Genomic DNA, 24,158 nt, shown 5'->3' with positions numbered 1-24,158 from the left:
CATGAAGGATTCCATCTTGTGTCCCTCTCGGTGAATTTCAACATATGCATGAAGCTCCTTAGGTGCTTTTCAGTTTACATTGCATATAAACCTAGATTGCTGCTGCTGCAGCAGCAGGAGGAGGAAACCAATTTCTTTTTATTTTGGATTGAGTAAGCAACAGATGATAGATTATCATCCCTTTTTATCAACCACTAAAGCACAATACTTAAGCATGGATAGGAAGTGTTGTAATGTCCTTGTTTCAGCTGGCTTTAGTGAAGTAGGCTAAGAGCATTATGGGATAATTTTCAGTTTTGGTGTTTTATATTGTAATTAAGATCAACATTATCCGAGTTGTGGCAGGAAAACATGAATTACAATCTTGGTCTCCAGTAGGGATGTACATGAACTGGTTCAGCGCCTCCTCTGGGAAGTGCCAAACTGGCTTGGGTGCTAGCATTTGAGTCGGCTTTATGGGGTGGGGAGCGGTTCCCATAAGGGGCCGGTAAGGAGTTCCTTTCCTGCTCCTATCCACCCTGCTGCTTTTCTGGGCATGGTGCCTGGTCCCCAATCGGCTGCATGTGTGTCGTAAATCAGTTAGCTCAGCTAACCCAACAGGATTTACAACCCCTTCAGCTCTCTCCCTGAGTTAAACAGAAAGTAGCAGCGAAGCTGCACAAAGGAATACGAAAGACTCACAAAGAAAAATAATAGTAAACGAATAAAGTCCCCTGAACTAAACTAGGTACCCGCTTCTACAATAACTGAGTAATAACTGAAAAGAAAACAACAGAGCAGGGAATGAAAAGAACAAGGGACAACAGAGCAAGGAATTAACGGAACAAGGGACAACAGAGCAGGAAGAACAGAACAAGGGCAAACTGGAACTCGAAAGGTTGAGGAATTCTAAATAGGAACACGGTCTGCGGTAAGCGAAAGTTGCTGACAGCAATCTGTGCAACTGCTTAATATAGGGCTCCAGATAACCGGCAGCCAATCGGGCTTTCCTGAGTCAGCACTTCTACTTACTCTCCTGTGATATCCTGCGCCTGCGTGTCTCCCACTGAGCCTTCCTCTTGAGACATCTTCTCAAGATAGGCAAAATCCCCGCCTCCTCCTGATCAGCCCCCTCAGCTCTCATGTCCATGCTGGTGTAGTGTCTCAAGACTACTTTTGGGCTTGTGTGGGGAATTAGCAAGTCTATAGTGAATAGTCCATTAGAGTGTCAATTTGTGCAAAGCTTTGGTCTGGTAATAAAGGCTTGAGATGGGAATATCGTACAATCAGATTTATCCTTTGTCAAGAAGAGGAGTTTGGCTGTTCTCTTGAGAAATAGTCCTCCTCCTTAATGTGTGACTTACTCAGCTAGAATCCTTTTCTGTATTGTGAGAAAGAGAGGGGCATGGGAGATACCTTTCAGTTGCATGTCCAACTTGACCTGGGAAAAAATTGCCCCATGCTGCTTGTGCTAAGCGACTTAACTGAGAGTTTACCAAATATGGGCATGTGGAGGGCTCGTGGTCCCGCAAGTACAGGTATCCAAGATGGAGACTGCAGTCCTGCAAGACTTGGAAGAGGAGAGCTGGTCTTGTGGTAGCAAGCATGACTTGTTCCCTTAACTAAGCAGGGTCCGCCCTGGTTGCATATGAATGGGAGACTTGATGTGTGAGCACTGTGAGATATTCCCCGTAGGGGATGGAGCCACTCTGAGAAGAGCATCTAGGTTCCAAGTTCCTTCCCTAGCATCTCCAAGATAGGGCTGAGGGAGACTCCTGCCTGCAACCTTGGAGAAGCCACTGCCAGTCTGTGTAGACAGTTCTGAGCTAGATGGCCCTATGGTTTGACTCAGTATATGAGAGCTTCCTATGTTCCTAAGCCTGCAGTTCCAAATCATATAGAGGGGTGCTGCTTGTAGCCCGCCCCCCCCGAACAGGCTGTTCTCATAACAGTATTCAATATACATTTTAGTGCTGATATTGTTCCATAATACATTTGGAACAAAATACAGTTGAAATGTATATTGACCCAATATTCATTTTTAGAGCTGATATTGTTCCATAAATATTGAGCTGGTATAAATAATATTTAGTATTTTGAATTTTGTTAACTTGCCTATAATTTTAATGCTTCCTTCGCTGCATTTATCAAATAGATTCCGTGTGGTTTTAATACTCTACGGCTGTTAAAAACCTGCAAGTCCAATTTTATATCAAAAAACTGTGTACCAAAGTAATTGTACTGGCAGAGGATATTGCTTCTATAGAGGAGTGGAGCAGGTTGTGAGATCTTACATTATCTGATGGTAATAGGTTTTCTACCAGTTGTTCACTCTCCTCAGTGCATTCTGTAAGGTGTCCCAGCTTTGATCAGCTATCTAGGGAATGGTGGCAATAAACTATATTGGATAGCTTCTCTGTGGGAGAACAGAGAAGGAGCTTTTCATTCCTATTTGCATTAAAAGTCATGATCCATAGTAAGCCTTTATAAGAAGATGTTTACATTCCTGCTGGTGAGTGGATCTTGGGATAAGTGCATCTAATTCTTTCTAGATTTCACCTATTATCTGCAATGCTCAATCAAATGCACTTAATTTATTAACCTAGTATTTGTTTCAGGGCTGTGAGAAAACATGCAGCTGACATAAAATACAGAGGTGTTTTTTTTAAAAGATGTTTTTGATAAAAGATCTTTTAAAAAATGTCACATTAGTTATATCTGGGTGTCTCCTATGGAGCCAGTGGTCTGAGTACTATCTATAAAAGGACATTTTGAGCTTCAAGGGTGCTGTTTAATAAAAGCACGCAGATTAAAGCAGGATCTGTATAAAGCTTTTGCTACTATAGATCTGAGTATTGCCTGTCCTGTCCTTCACAGAAAGAATACAAGAAACATCTAGAAATGGAAATTAAAGGGAAAGGGATGCAGGTGGGCATCGATACTCCTGATATACAACGAGCCAAGAAAGCTTATGAAATTGCAAGCCAGGTTAGTGCAGAATGCAGTACTTCAATGACATTTACAATAAAATACAATGGGCCTTTAAGAATGTGTTTTGACCAAATCCTTTTGAAAGTAGAAGGTATAGAAAATAATAAAACTGAATCCTACAGAGGCACAGCCAGGCATCAGAAATCTAGTTTGTGTTGCAAGCCTAGTGTTGAAAGCAGCACACATGAATTACTCCAGCTGTATGGATATGAAAGGCTAAAGATATTGTATGTCTAAGAGTTCATTAATGTTCCAATTTTTTTGCAGAAAGAATATATGAAGGACCTGGAGACTGAAATCAAAGGGAAAGGAATGCAAGTGGGCACAGATATCCCAGAGATACAGCGAGCAAAGAAAGCTTCTGAAATAGCCAGCCAGGTGGGTTGGGAATGAGGAGTAATTAAGTGTTGTTTGTAGTTCAGTGGTGTCATCCTGCACACGGTATGTTTCATTTTGGTAAGATTTTGAATTGTTGGGTTGTTTTTTTTAACGTAAGCATACATACAATTTGTACCAATGGATCATTTAAATGTATGAATGCTAGAACTGGAATAAAAATGATTCGACCTTAATTCCTGTTTATACTAAGGCCCAATTTACTATAACCTGGGTCATTTCCAGATGGGGCTCTTAGCTCACTTCCCCTCCGGAATGGAGGGCATGCGTTCACATATCAGCCAGATTTACCCTGAAGTCTCTGTGAGCAGAGGTGCACCTAGATAATTTTGAAGCCTGGACCTAAAGGGCACAAAGCACACCACCCAGAACAGATTAAAGAGGATTTGGAGGCCCCCGGGGTATGTGGAGGCCCTGGACTTTGGCCCCAAAGTCCAGGCATAAGAGCACTCCTGCCTGTGGGCTATTGGGGAGCACTCCGCACATGAGTTGGGTTTTTAATTACACATTGGAACATAGCCCGAAATATATCTGGGGTTAAAAAATCCACTTTTTGCATCAGTTTTGAGGGGCAAATTTGAACTCTCAGTAAAGCCTGCTGTCTGGAAATGTCCTGGGCCTGGGCCTGGCAGTGTAAACTGTTTTTCATCCAGTAGCAAGTTGCCTACACACACACGTCTGAATTGATGGTAAGTGGGTATATTGAAAGAAATTGGTAACATATCTTTTTGTTGTTGCAGAAAAAGTACAAAGATGAAGCAGAGAAGATGCTGTGTACCTATTCTACAGTGGCTGATACTCCTGAAATTGAGAGAATTAAAAATACTCAGAGAAATATTAGTTCTGTAAGCAGTAGTAGTTTCAGATGAAACCTTTTAGCTATGTTCCATGTCAAATGAGTTCTTTTGTGTCTCAGGATATAATGGGATCCCAACAATAATCTACCCAAACCACTGGCATACTTGCTTTGGCAAATGTTACACTGCTCATTCCTTCAGATAGAGCAACATACATTTTTGACACTAATCACTAAACTGTTTCAGCCAAGGGTTCTCAAACTTGGGTCCCCAAATGTTGTTGGACTAAAACTCCCATCATTGCTTGCCACAATGGCCTTTCTAAAGGGCTTTATGTGTATGGATAAGTACTAAACCTTTCATATGCTAACAAAAAGAATAATTCAACACAGCATAAACAATTCCAAAATCTCTATATCTATATCTATATCTATATCAATAAAATCAGGGGGAATATTTATTTATTTTATTCTATTTACACACACACACACACACACACACACACACACACACACACACACATATATGTGTGTGTGTGTGTGTGTGTATACATACACACACACATACACACACACACACACACACACACACACACACACACACACATGAACCCACTGGGATTGTCAGTACCACCCAGGGGAACAAATGTTCATTGTGACTTTTGACAAGGTCTACACTCCCAGAGATTGAAAATATGTGATGGTACTACAATGCTTTCAGCTTTCCTTGTGTTAGCATGCTTTTATTGTCCTGATGTTTGGGCTTGCAGTGGCCAAATTTGCAATGGTGTTTTAAAAGCTTAAAAAAATAAAAACACAAAAACTACTATAGTATAAACTTTTATTAGAATGGAAATAAAAATCAGGAGGAATGTTCTCCAAAGATTGCTCCATGTAGACAGTACAACAAATTTCTTGATTCTTACCCTAACCCTTTTCTCTATTCAAAAAATGCTTGCCATTATCATTTGGTAGGGTAGGGATAAAGAAGGGTAACACAGAGAAAGCTGTAAGTTCAACAGTGCTACCACCTATTTTCCATATCTAGGGGGATAGATGTTGCTAAAAGAGTATTGTAAACATTAATCCCCTGAGATGGTACTGATGGCTGAATTTACAGACCTGGCACATGGACTATTGCAGGATATTGCTCTTTTTAGTAGCATGTTATAGTTTTTATATCCAGTCCTTCAGAAAAATCTCTCAGGACAATTTGCAAAAAAATTAATACAATGAACAGTAATAAGAAATAAATACATGAAAAACCAAAACAGTGGCTGTCATCCAGTCTACAGTGTACATGCTGACTAACAGGAGGGGATGATTTTTGCTGATCCCCTCTTCCTTCTGCCATTCATTGTGCCTCCAAAAATATGTCCCTGGGGGTTTCAGGACCCTCGGGGACATATTTCTGAGGGATGCTGAAGGAAGGGGATATTGGTGAAAATTGCTCCTCTTCTGTTGTGCAAGAGAAATGATTTTTGGTGTGCACAACATAAATCTGGATGTCAACCAATACATAAAACATAAAACACAGCAGCATAAAAACATGGAGCCAGTAAAATAAACACACACAAAAGCCTCTGCAAATAAGTTGTTTCACTTAGCACTAAAATAAATACAGACTTTGCACCAGGGTACCTCATTAGGGCGTAGGGATGTGAATGAATGGTTTGTGCACTCCCGGAAGGCAGGGGTCCTTTAAGGGGCAGGGAGAGTGCCCTTACCTACTCCACTGCTTTGCCCCGGCGGTGCACTCCCCAAAAACATTTCCGCGGGGATGCAGTGTATCTCCCTGCAGTCCTGGTCAGTGTCATACAGGAAATGGCCAAAGCGCATGCGTGCTACACTGACCGGGGCTGTAGGGAGGTAAACTGCAGCCCCGTACCAATGCTTTTTGGGAGAGTGCTGGCGGGGAGGAAGTGGTGGGGCAGGTAAGGGCACTCTCCCTGCCCCTTAAAAGACCCCTCAACCTCCGAACTGGCTCGAACACCAGCATTCCGAACTGGCTCTGCGCTCCAGAAAAGGAGCACCAAACCGATTCATGCACATCCATATTAGGGAGGGCATTCCACAAGTTGGATGTTGTTTCTGAAAAGGCCCTCTTACAGATTGCTACCTGCCACACCTCAGATGGAGTGGGAAGCTGGAGTAGGGCCTCTGAGGCAGATTGTAGTGCATTGACTTACTACTTGCTGTGGTCACTATCCAGGTGGACTGTATTATAAGCTCTTCTTTTGCAGCAGTACTGATTGTTCTTCTGAGCATTAGCTTTTGCTTTGCCAGTTTAGCTTGAAGCAATACAAAGACTGGTTTTATGAAAGAACATGGTAAGAATGAATAATAAACCACATTGTCGACAGTATTATATCTATAAAATGATCCCCTGTACACACCCCTGGACCAAAATAACATGGAAACAGTATATCTTGTGCTTTAAAAATATTTATGTATTATGAAATTAGGATGGACCAGGGGCATATGAGATGTTCTACAGTCAAGCCCCATAGAATGGTTTGTCAGGTAGGAACAGGGTGGTGAGTTGGTCTTTGAAATTCATGATGGAATTAGTTGCATAGTTCTTTGGATCCTGGTCAATGAATATTTTTATAAACCAAGCAAGAGTACTTTGGAAAGTATTGTCACAGTAAGTTCTTGAATATGAGCTTCACACCCTCCAGGCAAGGACTGCATATGTTTGCAAATTCCAAGGTGATTCAGCTCTCTTATGCTGTTTTACTTTCTAAAACATGCCAACACGACTGGGGAACTTAATAAAATGTTTAGACAGAAATTAGCTCTTACATGCTTAAGTGATAAAGGTTAGACATTAAGTTTTGAGGCAGAAATTTCCTTTCCCCCTCTTTAGCTATGTAGAAACCAAGCAATTGTAGAGAGATACAGGTTCAAATGAGCATCATGATTTATGCCCCAGAGGATACCAGAACAGACCCTGGAGTTCTAGAATAATGAAGCAAGAGGTGGGCCATCTTCTGCAACAGTGCCAACCTTCAAAGTGCCTTCAAGAAACTTACTGACACATGGACTGATGAAGTGCTTGTTTAACAAATTTACACCAGAGCAAGAAAATTGTGTAGCTGCATGGCATCATGGGGATTTTCAGAACTGAGCTCTTACACAAAACATGTTTCCCTGCAAAATGTGTTTGTGCTAGTGCAATGCGAATTTGGAAAGCATGCTCCAGACTCAGTGGTACTAGCTAGCACAACACATTTGTATCAGTGCTTTGTTAGTCTGGATCTCGGCCATTGTATCGTACATTGTGCTAGTATAGTAGTGGGTAACACAAACATGAATAATGGCTGTGAGTTTTAAATCAACAAGCAAGAAAAACAAGTTCCACCTGCAGCCATTGCATCTGGCTGCTGGAGAGAGGAGACAGTGAGGCCTCTTCTATTGGCTCAGCTTGCCAGTTGAATTTGGCTCCTCTGCTTACAGAACTGGCAGCTCCCAGAAGCCTCCCCTGCTTATGTTTGAGACTGAAGGCATATGGGTCTTACTTTTGACATGCTCAGGAGCCTCACAGCATCGTGGGCTCTTCATTCTTTGGCATATTGGGGAACAGTCACTCAGTAGGGAGTGGGACAGTTACCCTTAGATTTAGCAGCTGCAAAAGAGCCAGATTGAACGGGAGCTCACCTTGCATTTTCCCCATGCTACTCATGGCATGCCATGAGTAGACTTCCGAAATTAACTCGCAACAGTTAACTCCCCGTTGAAGGTCTCCCTGCACGATTGACCCTCCTTTGGTTTACCTCCCCTCCATAGACGTCTCAAATGAGCTAAAAGCCAATTATAGAGGAGATCTGGTCTTGTGGTAGCAAGCATGACTTGTCCCCTTAACTAAGCAGGGTCCGCCCTGGTTGCATATGAATGAGACACTTGATGTGTGAGCACTGTAAGATATTCTCCTCATGGGATGGAGCTGCTTTGGGAAGAGCAGAAGGTTCCAAGTTCCTTCCCTGGCATCTCCAAGATAGGGCTAAGAGAGACTCCTGCCTGCAACCTTGCATAAGCTGCTGCCAGTCTGTGAAGACAACACTGAGCTAGATAGACCTATGGTCTGTCTCAGTATATGGCAGCTTCCTATGTCCCTAACTATATCCCACTGTGACCCCTACCTGATCATTATGCAACTTTATTATAGAACAGTATGGAAAAGCTGGTGCCTGAATGTCCATATTTTCCTCTACCTCTCAATTGTTTTTCCCCTTTTGTATCATGTTTGTTAGATTGCAAGCCATTCTTATAAAATGTAAATGGCCTTGAGTATATTGGCACCAATGAGTGATGGAAACCTTAGTCATATGTTATGTTAAATGCACATACAATCTATGTACAGTGTAAGCACATACAGATCTGTATGCATGTACAATTAATTCACATATTTGGTTCAACACATGTATAGTAGTATACTTCCTATCTGTACCTTAACTTAGCCTGTACACAGGATCACTTTTAAAATTAATGCACATACAGTTTCACATGACAACCATGTACATATGTACAGACACCTGTACACACATATAGCTTAATGTCTCAATAAGACTAGACTCTCACATCCTTCTCATCTCATTCATATGCTGAGGTCCACTGTTCCCACCTGTGTCACTAGGTCGTGGCAATGAATTTAGGAGCACCTTGAGGTTATAGATCTGTATGAGCAGGAGAGATTGAAGCCTATGAGTTCCAGGATTTGTTCTCTCTTTGCCAACCATCACTCTCTCTGGATTCAGTTTTAATTGATTGTCAAGCATCATGATAGAAATGTGATCCACACTGAAACCTCTTTCAGTGCAGGTCAGGTAAAAAAATCCCTTAATGAAAGAGAGAGGTGATATATGAGTTTCTAGTAGACATTAGAAGAAAATGAGCTTAAAATGGTCCTGTGACAATTGAACTGATTTATAGAAAATTAAAATATCCACATCGCTGCAAACAATGTACGTAGAGAAATTTAGTACTTAGAATATTGTCAGCTGCTTCTACAACTTATTCTTTTTTCTTGCTTTTGCTTTCTTCCTTGTTGCTAGTTGTTGGGTTTTTTTTGTGCAAACTTGTGTTACCATTCCTTAGAGACTTATTTTTTTTTCCTTTTATTTAATGAAGGTGTTTTACAAAAAGGGTGTAGGTGCTGGCACAGCAGTAAAAGATACACCAGAAATGGAACGGGTAAAGAAAAACCAGCAAAATATCAGTGCAGTAAGTTTTAGTAATGCTAATTAATGTTCCTTTGCACAAATTGTTATTATCATCAGCATATTTATGATAATGATAAATATGATTTATTATCATATTTATGATACACATTTTACAGTACATTCAAATAAAAACAAAAAAGCCTGCTGTCTATATTTAGCAAGAGAGATACTTCAGAACTCAGTAGCAATAACTGGTCAAGTAAATTTTTTGTATGCATACATTTGAAACTCTAGAGGGTGATTTGGAACAGGGAACTGATTAAACACTTATCACCCTGTTTCTCTGCTCCTAATCTCCTAATTTTGAAGCTGTTTTTTAAAAGGGGTAAAAAAAAAGTCTAATACATGCATTTTGCATATAATATGTAGTTATTAAGGCCATTCACACAATCAAAAACTGTATTCTACCTGGACTTGGTTGCTGTGTGTGCTCCCAATTTTCAGTTGTGTGGAATCAAGGTAGGAGGAAAACCTGGGTAGAAGTGATTGTGTGGAAGCACATTAGGAGGAAAACCTGGGTAGCTTTTCCTCCTACCTTGCTTCCACACAGTCACGTCTACCCAGGTTTTCCTCCTACCCTGCTTCCACACAACGGAAAACACAGCTTCCAAGCCCTAGTAGAATACAGTTTTTGATTGTGTGAATGACCTTATTCTCTAGTGTAGATATCTAATGTGCTGTTTCCTCATATCTCTCACACTCCCTAGAAATGCTGCAAAATCTATTATTATTTTTTTTAATATGGTGGAAATGACTGAAGAATAGCAACATCCTTGCATTGTGGTTCCTGGGTCTATACAAAAGTCTGTTGCACTGAACCGAAGTTGCACAGCACAGCAGCAGCAGTAATTGGTGGTTTGTTAGTATATATTTGTGAGTCATTCTTCTGTATGTGCATATTTACAGATGAGATATGAAGAAAAAAGCTATCCTTATGCTATAGTGTACAGTTTTAATAAACACCTATCTAATTAGAACATCTGGAGTTTAAACACCAGGTGGTGGTTAATGCAATGCACTCTTAATCATAATTCAGATGCTATGTTATATTTTGTGTTTTGTTCTATAAATCAATAGGCTTGTTATAAAGGGCAGCCTGGTAAAGCCACTCCTGTGAGTGTCACTCTTGAAATGGAGCGAGTCAAGAAGAATCAGGAGATTATCAGCTCGGCAAGTTCTTTGACTCATTTTGTTGACTTTGTTCTGGTTTGGATTAATACATAATGTATCCTTTTGGATGCATACTTTTGCATCATACCTTTAAATTCAAATCTTTAATCTCTAAAAAAAATCTTAGAAAGGTGTATATCCATCAGGTCTAATTAAAGTAATTGGTCAAGCAGCAGGACATCTATGAGTTTTTTCCTTTTGCCTCCATTTGCTTTTTTTGATAATTGCACCAGTTTCTTAGAGTACTGTCTTACTTTTTTGTGTTGCACACTAACCTGTCAAGTATTATGAATTTTAGCTCATGTCACTGATGCTCAGGTTTTGAATGGGTGGGCCAATGCAGTGTTGTTATCCAACACCTTAATGTTGCTGTTAGTTTTAGGATGGAATAGTAAAGAGGATAATTTGTGTATGCTCTTAAGCAAAATTGTCATGGCCTCTTGTGTATTCAAAGCTTCATGTGTTTTACAGGTCAAATACAGCAGAGATCAGCAGCAGATGAAAGGTAGACCTAGCATGATTCTAGACACACCTGAGCTAAGGCATGTCAAAGAAACTCAAAACAACATCTCAATGGTAGGGTATATTCTTCACAGGCCTAGAGTGGTCTGAAGAAGAGTGTTTTGCTGTAAATTGGATTGTATCCTTTATTAATCCAGGTAACTGATAGTGACACACTGCACTAAAGTATGGTGTGCTGTTTATGCCATAGTTGAAGGAGCAGGTTTGCTAACTGCATATAAATGTGATTCATTTCAACAGTATTAATAAAATGGTTTTCCTAAAAAATTCACTGTGTGGCTTCTTAGACACTTCACATGGTTCCTCTCGATTTTAGCTCCCCAAAGTTTAACTGGAGTGGGTAACACACACACACTGCCTTGTGCTTGTGCATGTTCCTGGTTTGTGCGTGCAAGCAGAATTCTGAATTATAGTTCTGATTGTATTTGCTTGCGGGTTTATTAATGTATGAATGTCTAGTAAAAATTACAGTTCCTGTATCGGGGCGGGGGGGGGTTGTGTGTTTTTAAATTGAAATATTTATAATGCCTTGGTATTACTTACTAACCTGAGATTTGTCCTAAAATGTTGGTATGGTTTGTCCTAATATATTAGTATGAAGCATTTGTTCTTACTCCTTTTGTACGAAATGGAAGATAGTTTGGAAAGGCTTTAATGCAGTCACAGGCATGTGAATGTAACTGGTTGATACTAAATACATTAAATGCATGTGGCTTTTTAGATACAAAGGTAATTTTTCAAATTGACCTCAAAGACACCTTTAAGGAAGGTCACTGGAATACATGTATTGGGACATCTACTGGTAACAAATTATTGCATGTGTTTGATAGCTGACTGGTTGAATAAAATATAAATAAATGCCAATGTGATACAAAAATTGTGCTGGTAATGCTTCATTCATCGTTCGAAGCACTTAATATTCCTGGTAATTGGGCAATAAAATAATTTTCCTTCTTCACCAGATCAAATACCATGAAGATTTTGAGAAGACAAAAGGCAGAGGTTTCACTCCGGTAGTGGATGATCCTGTGACAGAACGAGTGAGAAGAAATACCCAGGTGGTTAGTGATGCTGCATATAAAGGGGTCCATCCACACATAGTTGAAATGGACAGGAGACCTGGAATAATTGTGGGTAAGTTTGTATTGGTGTGCTTTATTGATCCATACCTGGTGTTTCTGTTTGTGACAAAAATAATCTTGCCCAATTATTCATGTGCCAATGCAATCTGTATGTGACAATCTGTATGTCACATGCAACATCTGTATGTGATGTTAAGCACTTTTGGTTCATATGAGATTAAAACGATAGGTTAGTTTTGGGTTATCAGAGAATAATTGTCTCTAGGAAAATTGCTAAATGCTGTCTCCTCTCTGAGGTAATGAGAATATTAATAAACACAACAGATAAGGTGAAAGGAATTTTAATCAAATGTTAATTTACTCTACAAAAACTGAAAGCAAAAAAAGGAGATATAATATAAAGAATACTTAAATTGTAATATGAAGGGCCAATTATTAAACATTTTAAACTTCTTTTAAAAATGTAAGTAATCACAGACAAAATTGTCATTTGACATTTTCACCTAGATTAGCACAAAGGGAGTTCAGCTTCACATTTTCAGTGTCTGGCAAGCTAAGATTTTTATTATGGAAGAAGATATATTTTTAATATGAAAATTGTAAGAAATGAGTGGGGCATTGAAATGAGAATCAGATGCATTCATTCTTTCTCTGCATTATTGGAATTAAAATAATAATAATCCAAAAGCAGTTGTACAATGTTTGATAGTATTTAGGTCATTTGGGGGGGGGGGGAGATATTAAGTAAGAAATAGTGGGCTGAATCAAAAGGTTTCCTTCATCTGATGGAAGGACTTTTTCTTTCAACAGGGGAAGGAAACCTTTGGATCCAACTCAGTATCTCATACTTCTTAAGTGCCACTTTCAGATGATCTCTTGGAAATCCCCACAAGCCAAAAATAATGGGTCTATAGACATGTGATCTTATCAGTAGTATCTCTTGAGTATCTCCTCCCTCGCCACCCCATCTTTCATTTTAATCCCTTTGTGATGGAATTAAAATCAGCCCACTCAATGCTTATTAGCCTTAATAGTTTGTACTAGCAGCTGGCTAGCAAGATGCTCTCAGTGGCAGAATTTATTTCAACATTTACACTCTGTCTTTCCACTGAAACAGGCTCTCAGAGTGGCTTAGACACAATTTACAGTAAAATGTCATTAAATCAGAAAACTTTAAAAGGGTGACAGCAGCAATAAAATTAACTAGCATTCTCATATTAGGTCAGCAGAAGTCTGAGCAAATAAAAGCATTTCTAAAAGATAGAAGAAAGGGTGCCAGTGAATACAAATATGATGAATGCTTATATACTGCTTTTCAACACAAGTTCTCAAAGAGGTTTACATAGATAGACAGATAGATAGATAGAAAGAAGGGGAGGCATTCCACAAGCAGGGCACTATCACAAAGAAGACCTTATTGTTGGTTGCCACCTGTGATGGCAGAACCATTTGGAACAGTACTTCTGATTAAAATATTAATGCAGTGTTCCCAAACATGGGTGCCTAGATGTTGTTGGACTACAACTCTCATAATCTCTTTGGCCATTGTGGCTGGGGATGATGGGAGTTGTAGTCCAACAACATCTGGGGATCCAGGATTGGGAAACTCTATCTTAATGAATAGAAGAAAGATGAGGCCACGGGCACAACTTGGAAGGAGGAGCACATAAATAGATTCAAATGACAGGAAATACTATTATATTTATTAAAATAAAACTCCGTTGTGCAATGTGGCACCCTTGCAAGTACTGGCTTTCTGTTTGCAGCTTCTGAGTACTGCTGGTGGGGAAACAGAGAATGAAGGCATCTGACTCTGGCAGCAGGTGTTTTATGTTGCAGCTTTTGAGCTCTCATGACAGAGCAGCGTGAAATAGGAGTAGTCTGCTGGAGTGGTAAAGAACCTGAAGTTTCAGAAGCAGTATCTTCAAGAGCCCCTGGTGGCACAGTGGTAAAACTGCTGCCCTGTAACCAGAAGGTTACAAGTTCGATCCTGACCAGGGGCTCAAGGTTGACTCAGCCTTCCATCCTTCCGAGGTCGGTAAAATGAGTACCCAGAATGTTGGGGGCAATATGCTAAGTCATTGTAAACCGCTTAGAGAGCTCCGGCTATAGAGCGGTATATAAATGTAAGTGCTATTGCTAAGTGCTATTGCTATCTTTACAAATTTATCTTCAGCTTACTCCAGATTTAACCAGGTGCTCCCTATGAGGTTTAGGGTAGCCTATGTTTTATATGTTTCCTTCATATTGTTTGTACATGATCTCTCAGAAGATAGGATGGTCCTTTTCAGTTTGTATGTTACCTGGGCCTATGGACTGAGGGGACAAAAATGGTTGGCATCGGCAAAATATCACAGGAAGCAAATTACTGGAAAAATGATAAGATAGGAAAGAGCTTCAGAGTCAAAATGAAAAAAAATTCACGATCTTGCCTATAATGAAAACATGAATGTGTGACCTGAGTAATGTTAAGAAACCAATGTTTCATACAGGCAGTTTACATCTATTAGACTGAAAAATAAAATTTAATATTGGAGAAGCATTTTCTGATTTTACTTGAAAATGGTATCTGAGGTATCATAATTTGAGATGCAAAGAGTGCTGAAGATGCTATTGACCTTTGACATTTTATGGTGTGTGTGTGTGTGTGTGTGTGTGTGTGTGTGTGTGTGTGTCTATAATGGGATGCCACCCACCCTCTTGTAACAAAATATTATTTTCCCATCTCAAGTAGCGGGAATGAAAAATCAACAAAAAGTATCATAGAAGTAATTGTCATAGAAGACTAGAAGCCTACTTTTATAAGAATATAAAATGTGCATCAAAACCATAACACAGCATTTGATAAAATCTTGCTGCTTTTTCTTCAACACATTTTATTATTTATTTTTGGGAAAGACCTCAAAGTTTGGCGCACAGATCCTGGCTCCATCTTCGACATTGACCCCTTGGAAGATAATATTCAGTCTAGGAGTCTGCATATGATTTCGGGTATAGTTTACTTCATGTTTTCTGCCAAAAGCCTGACTGACTGTAGCCATGGAAAACAGAGCTGTTATAGTAGACTCTGAGACCTGATATATCAGCCACATGAGTGTGTTCAAAGATATCTTCAGTAAGAAGATAATAACATATAGGACTATTTAAAAAATACTCCTGACAATATGTAGTTTAACGTTTGGTAGAGTAAGGTTGTTCTCATGACCATGAGAGCGACGGGGAGGGATGGCGGGAGGGAAGGCAGGGATGAACCAATCTCTCCACCCCCCATCCCCCCCAGACAGGCAAGGAGCTCCTTCATGGCACATGCCCACACAATCTGCACTGCTCCCAGCCTGCAGAAATCCCATAATACACTGCGTGATGAGTGCAATGCATTGTGGATTCCCCCATAAACTGGGCACTCGAGGCACCTGACTTTGAGTGTGCTCGGGCTGCTTGCTGCCCGAGCACACATGATCCTGAACCTGGTATTGAGGGTGCTCTTGTGCCCTCTAACTACAGTTAAGGGCCAGGGTTAAAAGTTGGTCTAGTGGGGATGGATTGGGAATGATCTACATGAGTGACTTAGTTGTTGCTTTTAAAGAAGGAATGACTATGATAATTTTACCTGTGGATGGTGGTTATGTGATTACTGTATAGGTATGGAATTGTGTAGGAGGAAAGTTAGTTATTTCTAAGTCACAGTGTCTTACATACCCCGCAGCATAATGCAGGGGGTTCGGAACTGCCCACATTACGCTGTGGGATATGTCAGCCTTTGAAACTGTACAATTGCATATTGCAATGCAACTTGTGTTACTCCCAATACAAGCTACATTGCAAGGTGCAATTGTGCAATGGTAATTGAACAACCCTGTTGTTTAGAACCACCCACATTATATTGTGGGACAAGTCAGGCCATTTAAATTAATGGAACATGTGTTAGTCATGACAAACTCAATGTCTCATTGAACAATGGTGCATAGTCCCAGATGTTATTGAATACAACCCCCATAATCCATAGCCAAAGGCTACTGCAGCTGAGGATGCTGGGACTTGTAATCAACAACATCTGAGAATCCCTGTTTATAGGCAACACTGGTCATTATTTATGTTCTTTTGACAGAATGTGTATCCATACATAGAATGTATTTTAAATTCTAAATATGGATAGAATGTTCCATAGAATGTATTTTAAAGTTCTTTTGATGCGACTACTGGGTTTTCATTCCACTGTCCAGATCCCATGCTGAAATGCAAATTCTTTAATCTTATGTAGAACATTATATTTCTCCCATGAGCTACCCAATAGTTTCCTTTTATATACTTGGATAATTAAATGTGAAAACTTATTTGTGATCCCTCATTTACTCAAAGGCTTTAGCTTTGCAAAGGACCTTGCAATAAATTCCCGCACTCCACCACTTAGATTGTGAGAGGCAATTTCCTTTGAGCAGTAACATTTCCGGTGTCAGAGTTTGTAGTAACAGGATGCATGTGGCCCTAGCCATAATCCAGAGAATGTTACAGTGGGGAGGGATCTTGGAGTTCTTCTAGTCCAACCCCCCAGCTCAGTGCAGAAAACTGCTACAGCATCCATGACAGATGACTGTCCAGCCATTGTTTGAAAACCTCCAGAGAAGGAGAGCCCAGCCCAGCCCTGCATGACTGTCAAACAGCCCTTACAGTTAGGAAACTCCTCCTAATGTCTAGCCTGAATCTGCTTCCTTGGAATTTCAGCCCATTGGTTCTAGTCCTGATCTCAGGAGCAACAGAGAACAAGTACATTCTTTTTTCTATGTGGTAGCCAAATACCTGCATTTCTGTGGAAGCAGTTTCCCCTTTTTCACATTTGAGTGAACTCATGAATTCCAGTTATAAGTATCTCAGGGATGCTTTGCACAAGATAATGCTAGCATGAGGAGTGAGCATATTTTCTGCCCTACTTTTCTGTTTTTTCATACAATTAATCCTTTAAAAAAAACATATATCTCTGTCTTATAAGTTGTGTTTTTCCCTGTAGAAAAAGCAAGACGTTATAGTAAACAACATTTCTATTCAATGAATCTTTCTGGCATTGGGGATGACAAGTCAGATGGTTCTATATTTTCTTATTCCAGTGAGGTAACAAGGCCATCGAATGAAGGAGGTATCCACAGATGTCCACAGTTTCCTAGTGATTAACAGTCACAGTATGTCGTTGCACATCTCAAAATTAACCCACCAGTCCTTGTTTGCACATTGAACAAACAGCTGTGTGAGATGAATGATTTTTTACTAATGTTATAGAGTCTATGAAACATCCAACAAGCTTTTGCATGCTGTCTTTTTATATGATTCACAAGTTTTAGTGTCTCTCAAATACAGATATTAAATTGACTTACTTTGTTTTAACCAAGCTTCCCCTGTTTGAATTTGTTCTGATTTCTCCCCACTAGCTCAGGTTGAGGTAGTGGCCAGGAGTGCTTTTTATCAGCTTCGGCTAATATGTCAGCTACGTCCATTTCTTGACAGAAACAACCTTAAAACAATGGTGCATATGCTGGTAACATCCAGGCTCAACTACTGCACTGTGGTCTATCTTGGGCTGCCTTTGTATGTAGTTCAGAAACTGCAATTGGTGAAGGATGCAGCAGCCAGGTTGGTCTCTGGAGCCACCCGTAGTGACCACATTTCTTCTATTTTAATTGGTACACTGGCTGCCAATTAGTTTCCAGGCAAAAATACAAAGTGCTGGTTATTACCTATAAAGCCCGGAATGGCTTGGGCCCAGGGTATTTAAGAGAGCACCTTCTTCTTCATGAACGCTTCCACCTATTAAGATCATCAGGGGAGGTCTGGTTGCAGCCACTGGCTTGCTTGGTGGCAACCCCAAACCGGGCCGCCTCCAGGGTTACCTCAAGGCTCTGGAACACACTCCCAAATTAAAACAGAATCTCCCCATCTCTGGTTGTTTTGAAACAACTTTTGAAAACACATCCGTTTCATCAGGACATTAGTTAATGATGTTTTAAAGTTTTATTTATGGTAATTTTAATCAGTTTTATATGATGTTTAGGTTTTGCCTGCTGTTTGTTTAAATTGTAAACCATCAGCAGATTTTATATAGGGCAGTATATAAATGCATTAATTAATTACTGTGTTCAGTTCTGTTTGCCATATCTTAAGAAGGATGTTGTAGAATAGGAAAAAGTGAAGAAGAGGGCAACCAAGATGGTCAGTGGCCTGGAGCACCTTCCTTATGAGGCAAGGCTACAGCATCTGGGGCTTCTTAGTTTGGAAAAGAGGTGACTATGGAGACACATGATAGAGGTGTATAAAATTATGCATGGAGTAGAGAGAGTGGACAGAGATAAATGTTTCTCCCTTTCTCACTACACTAGAACCAGGGGTCATCCCATGAAACTGAAGGCTAGGAAATGTAGGACCAACAAAAGGAAGTACTTTTTCACACAGCACATAATTAATCTATGGAATTCTCTGCCACAGGATGTGGTGATGACCACTAGCTTGGATGGCTTTAAAAGGGGCTTAGACAAATTGATGGAGGACATGTCTATCAATGGCTACTAGTCTGGTAGCTATAGGCCACCTCCAGCCTCAGAGGCAAGATGCCTCTAAATACCAGTTGCAGGGGAGCAACAGCAGGAGAGAGGGCATGCCCTCACCTCTTGCCTTGTGAGTTTCTCAGAGACGTCTGTCAGGCCACTCTCTGAAACAGGATGCTGAACTAGATAGGCCTTGGGCTTGATCCAGAAGGGCTGTTCTTATATTCTTAAGTGTGCTTGTTATTGTGCCTGCACTTGAAAGTGCATTTTGTATTACACTTATAATATGTCTATGAAATATTCATTGCAATCTTGTGTTCTGCTTGACTCTATTTCTGGGCCATTTAAACCGTGTCTTGTCATCCCAGTTCTTAGTCTTGAGACTGAATAATGTTGCTACTCACATTAGCATCTGAAAACAGGATACAGATGCTATTTCTCATTTGGAATGTATATCCTATTGCCAAACTCAGCCCTACAGGTTATGTATTTCTGTTAGTAATAATTAGTTATGTATTAGGCTGAAAGGCAGAACATTCTCTTTCACAATGAATTCTTTTGCTTAGGATACCTCTGTGAAGTATCAAATATCTCTCTGTAGCTATACTTCACTTTAATAGTTTGTGTAGGCTGATATTCAATAACAAATAAACTAGGATATGATCTAGCCAAAGTAAAGTCCTTTTGCAATTCAGAATTACACAGTCTGATAAGAGCCTCTGTTAGGCACAAAATGTGTATTTGATTTGGCTCTTCCCATGTTTCCCAGTATTTATCTCCCAGCTGTTCATATTTCATATATCAGCAGATAAAAAAAAAAAGCACGTCAATGCATTATGAAAACGTATTTATATAGCACCCACAATGAGACACTTTACATTTAGAAAAGCAAAACTCAAAGGACAAGCTTCTCACAAAACAGAAAGAGGGAGAACGTATCAAGGTGAGAATGGGAAAGAAACTGAGGAAAGTGATGGATTGTGTGTACTGGTAAATAATTCTAGAGGAAGGGGCAGTCTTCCACCCCTTCAGACCAGCCCTGCCAGTCCTTTCTTCACTGGTCCCCTACTTTCATAACACTAAATAATATACCTGCTAGATTTTGGCACCAAAAATGGATAAAGGTCTGGCGAACTGAAATATTACATCCCTTTATTGTTATGTGGTTGTTATTTATTATTGTTAATTATCCCCCTTCCACAAAAGTTCTCAAGGAGGTTTATAGAGCAAAAATAATGAGAAAATGGTTCCCTGCCACAAAAGGTGTCTCCGTTTAAACACACACACAACACATGACACCAGTAACACCCACTGGAACGGATGATGTGCTGGGATGAATAGGAATAGTTGCTGTTCTCCCACTAAATGAAACAAAGCAATTACTAAAAAATGTGTGGGAAGGCTGCTCTTAGTCCAGAGATCCCAGAAGCCTTCCAGATCACTTTCTAAGCAGTAGCAGGTTTGTAAATGTTCAATATACTACTTAGGACTGAAACTGTTTTGGAAAATGTCATCCTTTTATATCTGGAAAACTCCCCACAGTAATTCAAGGAGAGGCCACACTGCATTTTCATGCATAGTATATAATTAATAACAACAACAGCAGCAGCACAAATACTATGACAATATCTTTTATTTTTCTTTTGTTGATTGATTGATTGATAGATTCATTCATTCATTCATTTATTCATTCGATTTCTATACCGCCCTTCCAAAAATGGCTCAGGGCGGTTTAGACAGAGAAATAGTAAATAAATAAGCTAGATCCCTGTCCCCAAAGGGCTCACAATCTAAAATGAAACATAAGATAGACACCAGCAACAGTCACTGGAGGTACTGTGCTGGGGTTGGATAAGGGTCTGATAATTAAATTACCAAATCCAGTCAATAAAATCTGGTAGACTATGTGTAAATAGCACAATAATTAATAAATATAATAATTAAAATATAATAAATACAACTTTATATGTTAGCTGCCTCATAACAAATTGTTCTCTGAGTGGCTTACAACACCCAGCAACACCCCACCCTCTAAGGTTTGGTGAAAGGACTTCACAACTTGTGCAACACACGGATGTGGGGATCTAGCAAAAGAAAAGAGGCAAAATTTGCCATTCCCAAATTATCAAAGGGCTTCCAGAGATGCCAGCTCATATGTATGGGTAGGTCTCCTCCTAATATCTGCCTATTTTAGAGATTTTATGCATCAAATGGTCACTCTGAATAATTACTTTCCAGCTTTTAAGATCTTGCAGTAATAACCAGATTAGATTATGCATACTCCATGATTCATTTTGGTGCATATCCTATTGGTAGGCATAGTGGCAGAACAAGTAGTGAAAACAAAGTTAAGATTGCATCAGATGTTTCTAGTTGAACAGATAATTAAAACCAAACTACGTTTATTGTACTTAATGAAGCTAGAGCACTTATAATGGCAGTTTTTGTTGTTATTTTCTTATCCATCCATGTGGAAAACCTGGTAATTTGTCATTTGTTCACAAAGATGACAAAAGTTTTGCTGTACAGAAAAAGCTCAGACCTTTGAAAGTATATGAGGCTATTCACACGATGGGACGGAATCAGTCTAGCCTCTGTAATAGCAATAGCAATAGCAATAGCACTTACATTTATATACCGCTTTATAGCCGGAGCTCTCTAAGCGGTTTACAATGATTTAGCATATTGCCCCCAACATTCTGGGTACTCATTTTACCGACCTCAGAAGGATGGAAGGCTGAGTCAACCTTGAGCCCCTGGTCAGGATTGAACTTGCAACCTTCTGGTTACAGGGCGGCAGTTTTACCACTGCGCCACCAGGGGCTCTAATCGGGCTCTGTTAGCCCGATTTCGTCCCATTGTGTGAACCACTGGGCTCGCCTGCGAGCCTGGTGGTTCCTAAGTGGGTAACCCGCCTAATTACCCCTGCCCTTAAAGGCTTAAACCAAACCTTGTTTTAAGAATCATGAGTAGCTGTGGCATGGCTCTGCACCGTGGCTTCTCACGAGGAAACCCCCAGAGGGGAGGCAAAAAGCCACCTCGTGACTCTGGGGGTTTTGCCAGCATGCCCTGCGTGCTTGCTCAGGGCATGCTAGTGCTCCCCCCAGCACCCAACGGCTCCATAACAGAGCCGGCAGTCATGTGGGCAGCCACTTCGGCCACCCAGAGCAGACTGTCTGTTCGTGTGCTGGGAGAGCGGGCTAAGCCCGCTCTCCCTGCTCACCCTCCACAGGCGGGTCTCACTGATCGTGAAACCCACCTCAATGTGTGATAAAGCATCACTTCTTGGAAAAAGGGGAAAAAACTACCTTTTTTTCATTAAATAATGTAGCCTCATCCCATGTTTCAGTAGACTTTTGTCCTAATTAGCTTTGCATCTCTTCAAAAACGTATACACTCCTGCATTGTCCTTTTGGTGCTGCTTCAGAAAACTCCCAGGCTGCTCCTTGGAGTCCTGAACCAAGTCTATTCTTGTTCTATTTCACGATCTGCTTCATTTTATTAGTCTGGTTCAGATCAGTCTGAAGACACAGGATCAGCAACCATGATTAGCAATGCGTTGGTTCCTGGATGGGAAGCCTAGAATCCAAATCCACAACTTTGTTTTATCATGGAAGGAAAGCAGGATATAAGTGCATTACAAATACAATGAATATTTGTATACCGCTTTTCAACAAAAGTTCCTAATGTCGTTTACATAGAAATAAATAGGCTCCCTGTCCTCAAAGTGCTCACAATCTAAAAAAGAAACATATGATAGACACCAGCAACAGCTACTGGAGGGATGCTTTGCTGGGGATGGATAGGGTCAGTGGTTCTTCCCCTGCTAAATAAAGAGAATCACCACTTTAAAATGGTGCCTCTTTGCTCAGTTAGCTAAATATAATATACTAGCTTAACCCATGCAGAGCATCTGCACGCTAGTACTTGATTTCTCCCCTCACCCCCTGCCACAGCCTCCTTCACCTCAGAGACCTCTCCACCTTCACCTGAGCCACTCTCCTGCTCATCCTCCTCCATCCAGTTGCTTCCATCCCCCTCACCACTCTTAGTCATCCCTTCATCTCTTTATTCCACCCCCCTCACCCCTCTCAGAGCTGCTGGTGCCTATTGGCCAAGCTGCAGCCCCCTATCCCCAGAGACCTCCTCACCCAAGCCCTGTTCCTGATTCTTCTCACAGGAGCAGCAGCAGCATTGACTGGGCCCTTCCTTGCTTCCACCACTGCCATGGCTGCTCGTTCCCCTCAGGTTGCTGACAGGCCTGGGCCCATCCCTTGCCTCCCTCCCTCCTTCCACCAATAGCCTCAGTAGCCCCAAACAACAGCAGTGGTTGACTGGGGCCTTCCTTGCTGCCAACAGGTGCTGCCATGGCCGCTTATTCCCCTTACGCCTCTGACAGGCTTGGGCCCATCCCTCGCCCTTCCTTCCTTCTCCCTTCCCCTCCCTTCCCCTTTCTCTCTTTCTCTCTCCTCCACTTGCTCTCCCCTCTCTCCCTTCCTCTTCCTGAGTTAGCAGGTCTTGTTCATATTGTTTTCTCATCTAATTCACACAATGGCAGCCTTCTTCTCCTGAAGGGGCTCTTTCCTCCCTCATGACCCCTCTCTTCGCTCACTATCCTTCTACATATATCTATTATATTAATTCTCCTGGGTGTGCCTTGGAATGTGCTGATTGGCTGGGCACTGGAGGCGCTTGATTGGCAGAGGCGCACCCAGGAGAATTGGCCGGCCGGGTGGCCACGGAATCAAGGCAGTGGCGGGCCTGGCCATGGTGGCGGTTGTGGCGGGTCCAGCCGTGGAGGTGAGATGCGGCGGCAGGCCCGGCCACAGAAGCGAGGCGGCGGATGCAAGGCAGCAGCGGCCCGGCCATGGATGTGAGGTGGAGGTGGGCTTGGCTGCGGCGGCGGCACCTTGGCCTGGCAGCCTGGGCCCAGCACTCGGCCCGGCCGGAGACTGGACAGGTGGTGGTGGGGAAAGGTAGCTGTTGCTCTGTGTGGGGGTCGGCTAGTATATACATACAAGCTTAACCCTTGCAGAGCATCGGGCATTGCTCCCCCCATCACCTCAGAGATCTCTCTACCTTCACCTGAGCTGAACTCCTGTTCCTCCTCCTTCATCCCATTGCTTCCATCCCCCCTCACCCCTCTTGATCACTCCTCCATCCTTTTACTCCACCCCCCCTTAAAGAATTATATAGATAGATAGATTCTTCTCCTCAACAATCAAGAACATCTTCCAACCAGTTAACAGTTGCATTCCAACTGTCCTTAAGCATCACAGGCTCCTCCCCCCTATCTGCATATGGAATCCCCACTGCCCAATCACCATGATGCCACAGGCTCCTCCTCCCTATCTGCATATGGAACACAGGAATATAGGAAGCTGCCAAATACTGAGCCAGACCATAGGTCCATCCAGCTCAGTATTGTCTACACAGACTGGCAGTGGCTTCTCCAAGGCTGCAAGCATAA

At 41.3% G+C, this 24,158-nt stretch overlaps 1 protein-coding gene across 1 annotated transcript in view; it reads left to right on the top strand.

Annotated features, from left to right (window-relative positions):
- The window catches only part of NEBL (nebulette), a 105,005-nt gene that overhangs the window by 66,087 nt on the left and 14,760 nt on the right, over positions 1–24,158 (top strand). The window contains 8 exon segments of the mRNA XM_053259666.1: positions 3,238–3,348; positions 4,107–4,211; positions 9,293–9,385; positions 10,462–10,554; positions 11,026–11,130; positions 12,039–12,210; positions 15,057–15,149; positions 17,164–17,289. Coding sequence (XP_053115641.1) covers positions 3,238–3,348; positions 4,107–4,211; positions 9,293–9,385; positions 10,462–10,554; positions 11,026–11,130; positions 12,039–12,210; positions 15,057–15,149; positions 17,164–17,289 — 898 coding nt within the window.

This window comes from Hemicordylus capensis, chromosome 6, assembly GCF_027244095.1.
Source record: "Hemicordylus capensis ecotype Gifberg chromosome 6, rHemCap1.1.pri, whole genome shotgun sequence".
NCBI classification, from domain to species: Eukaryota; Metazoa; Chordata; class Lepidosauria; order Squamata; family Cordylidae; genus Hemicordylus; species Hemicordylus capensis.
This window is presented reverse-complemented; position numbering and strand designations above follow the sequence as displayed.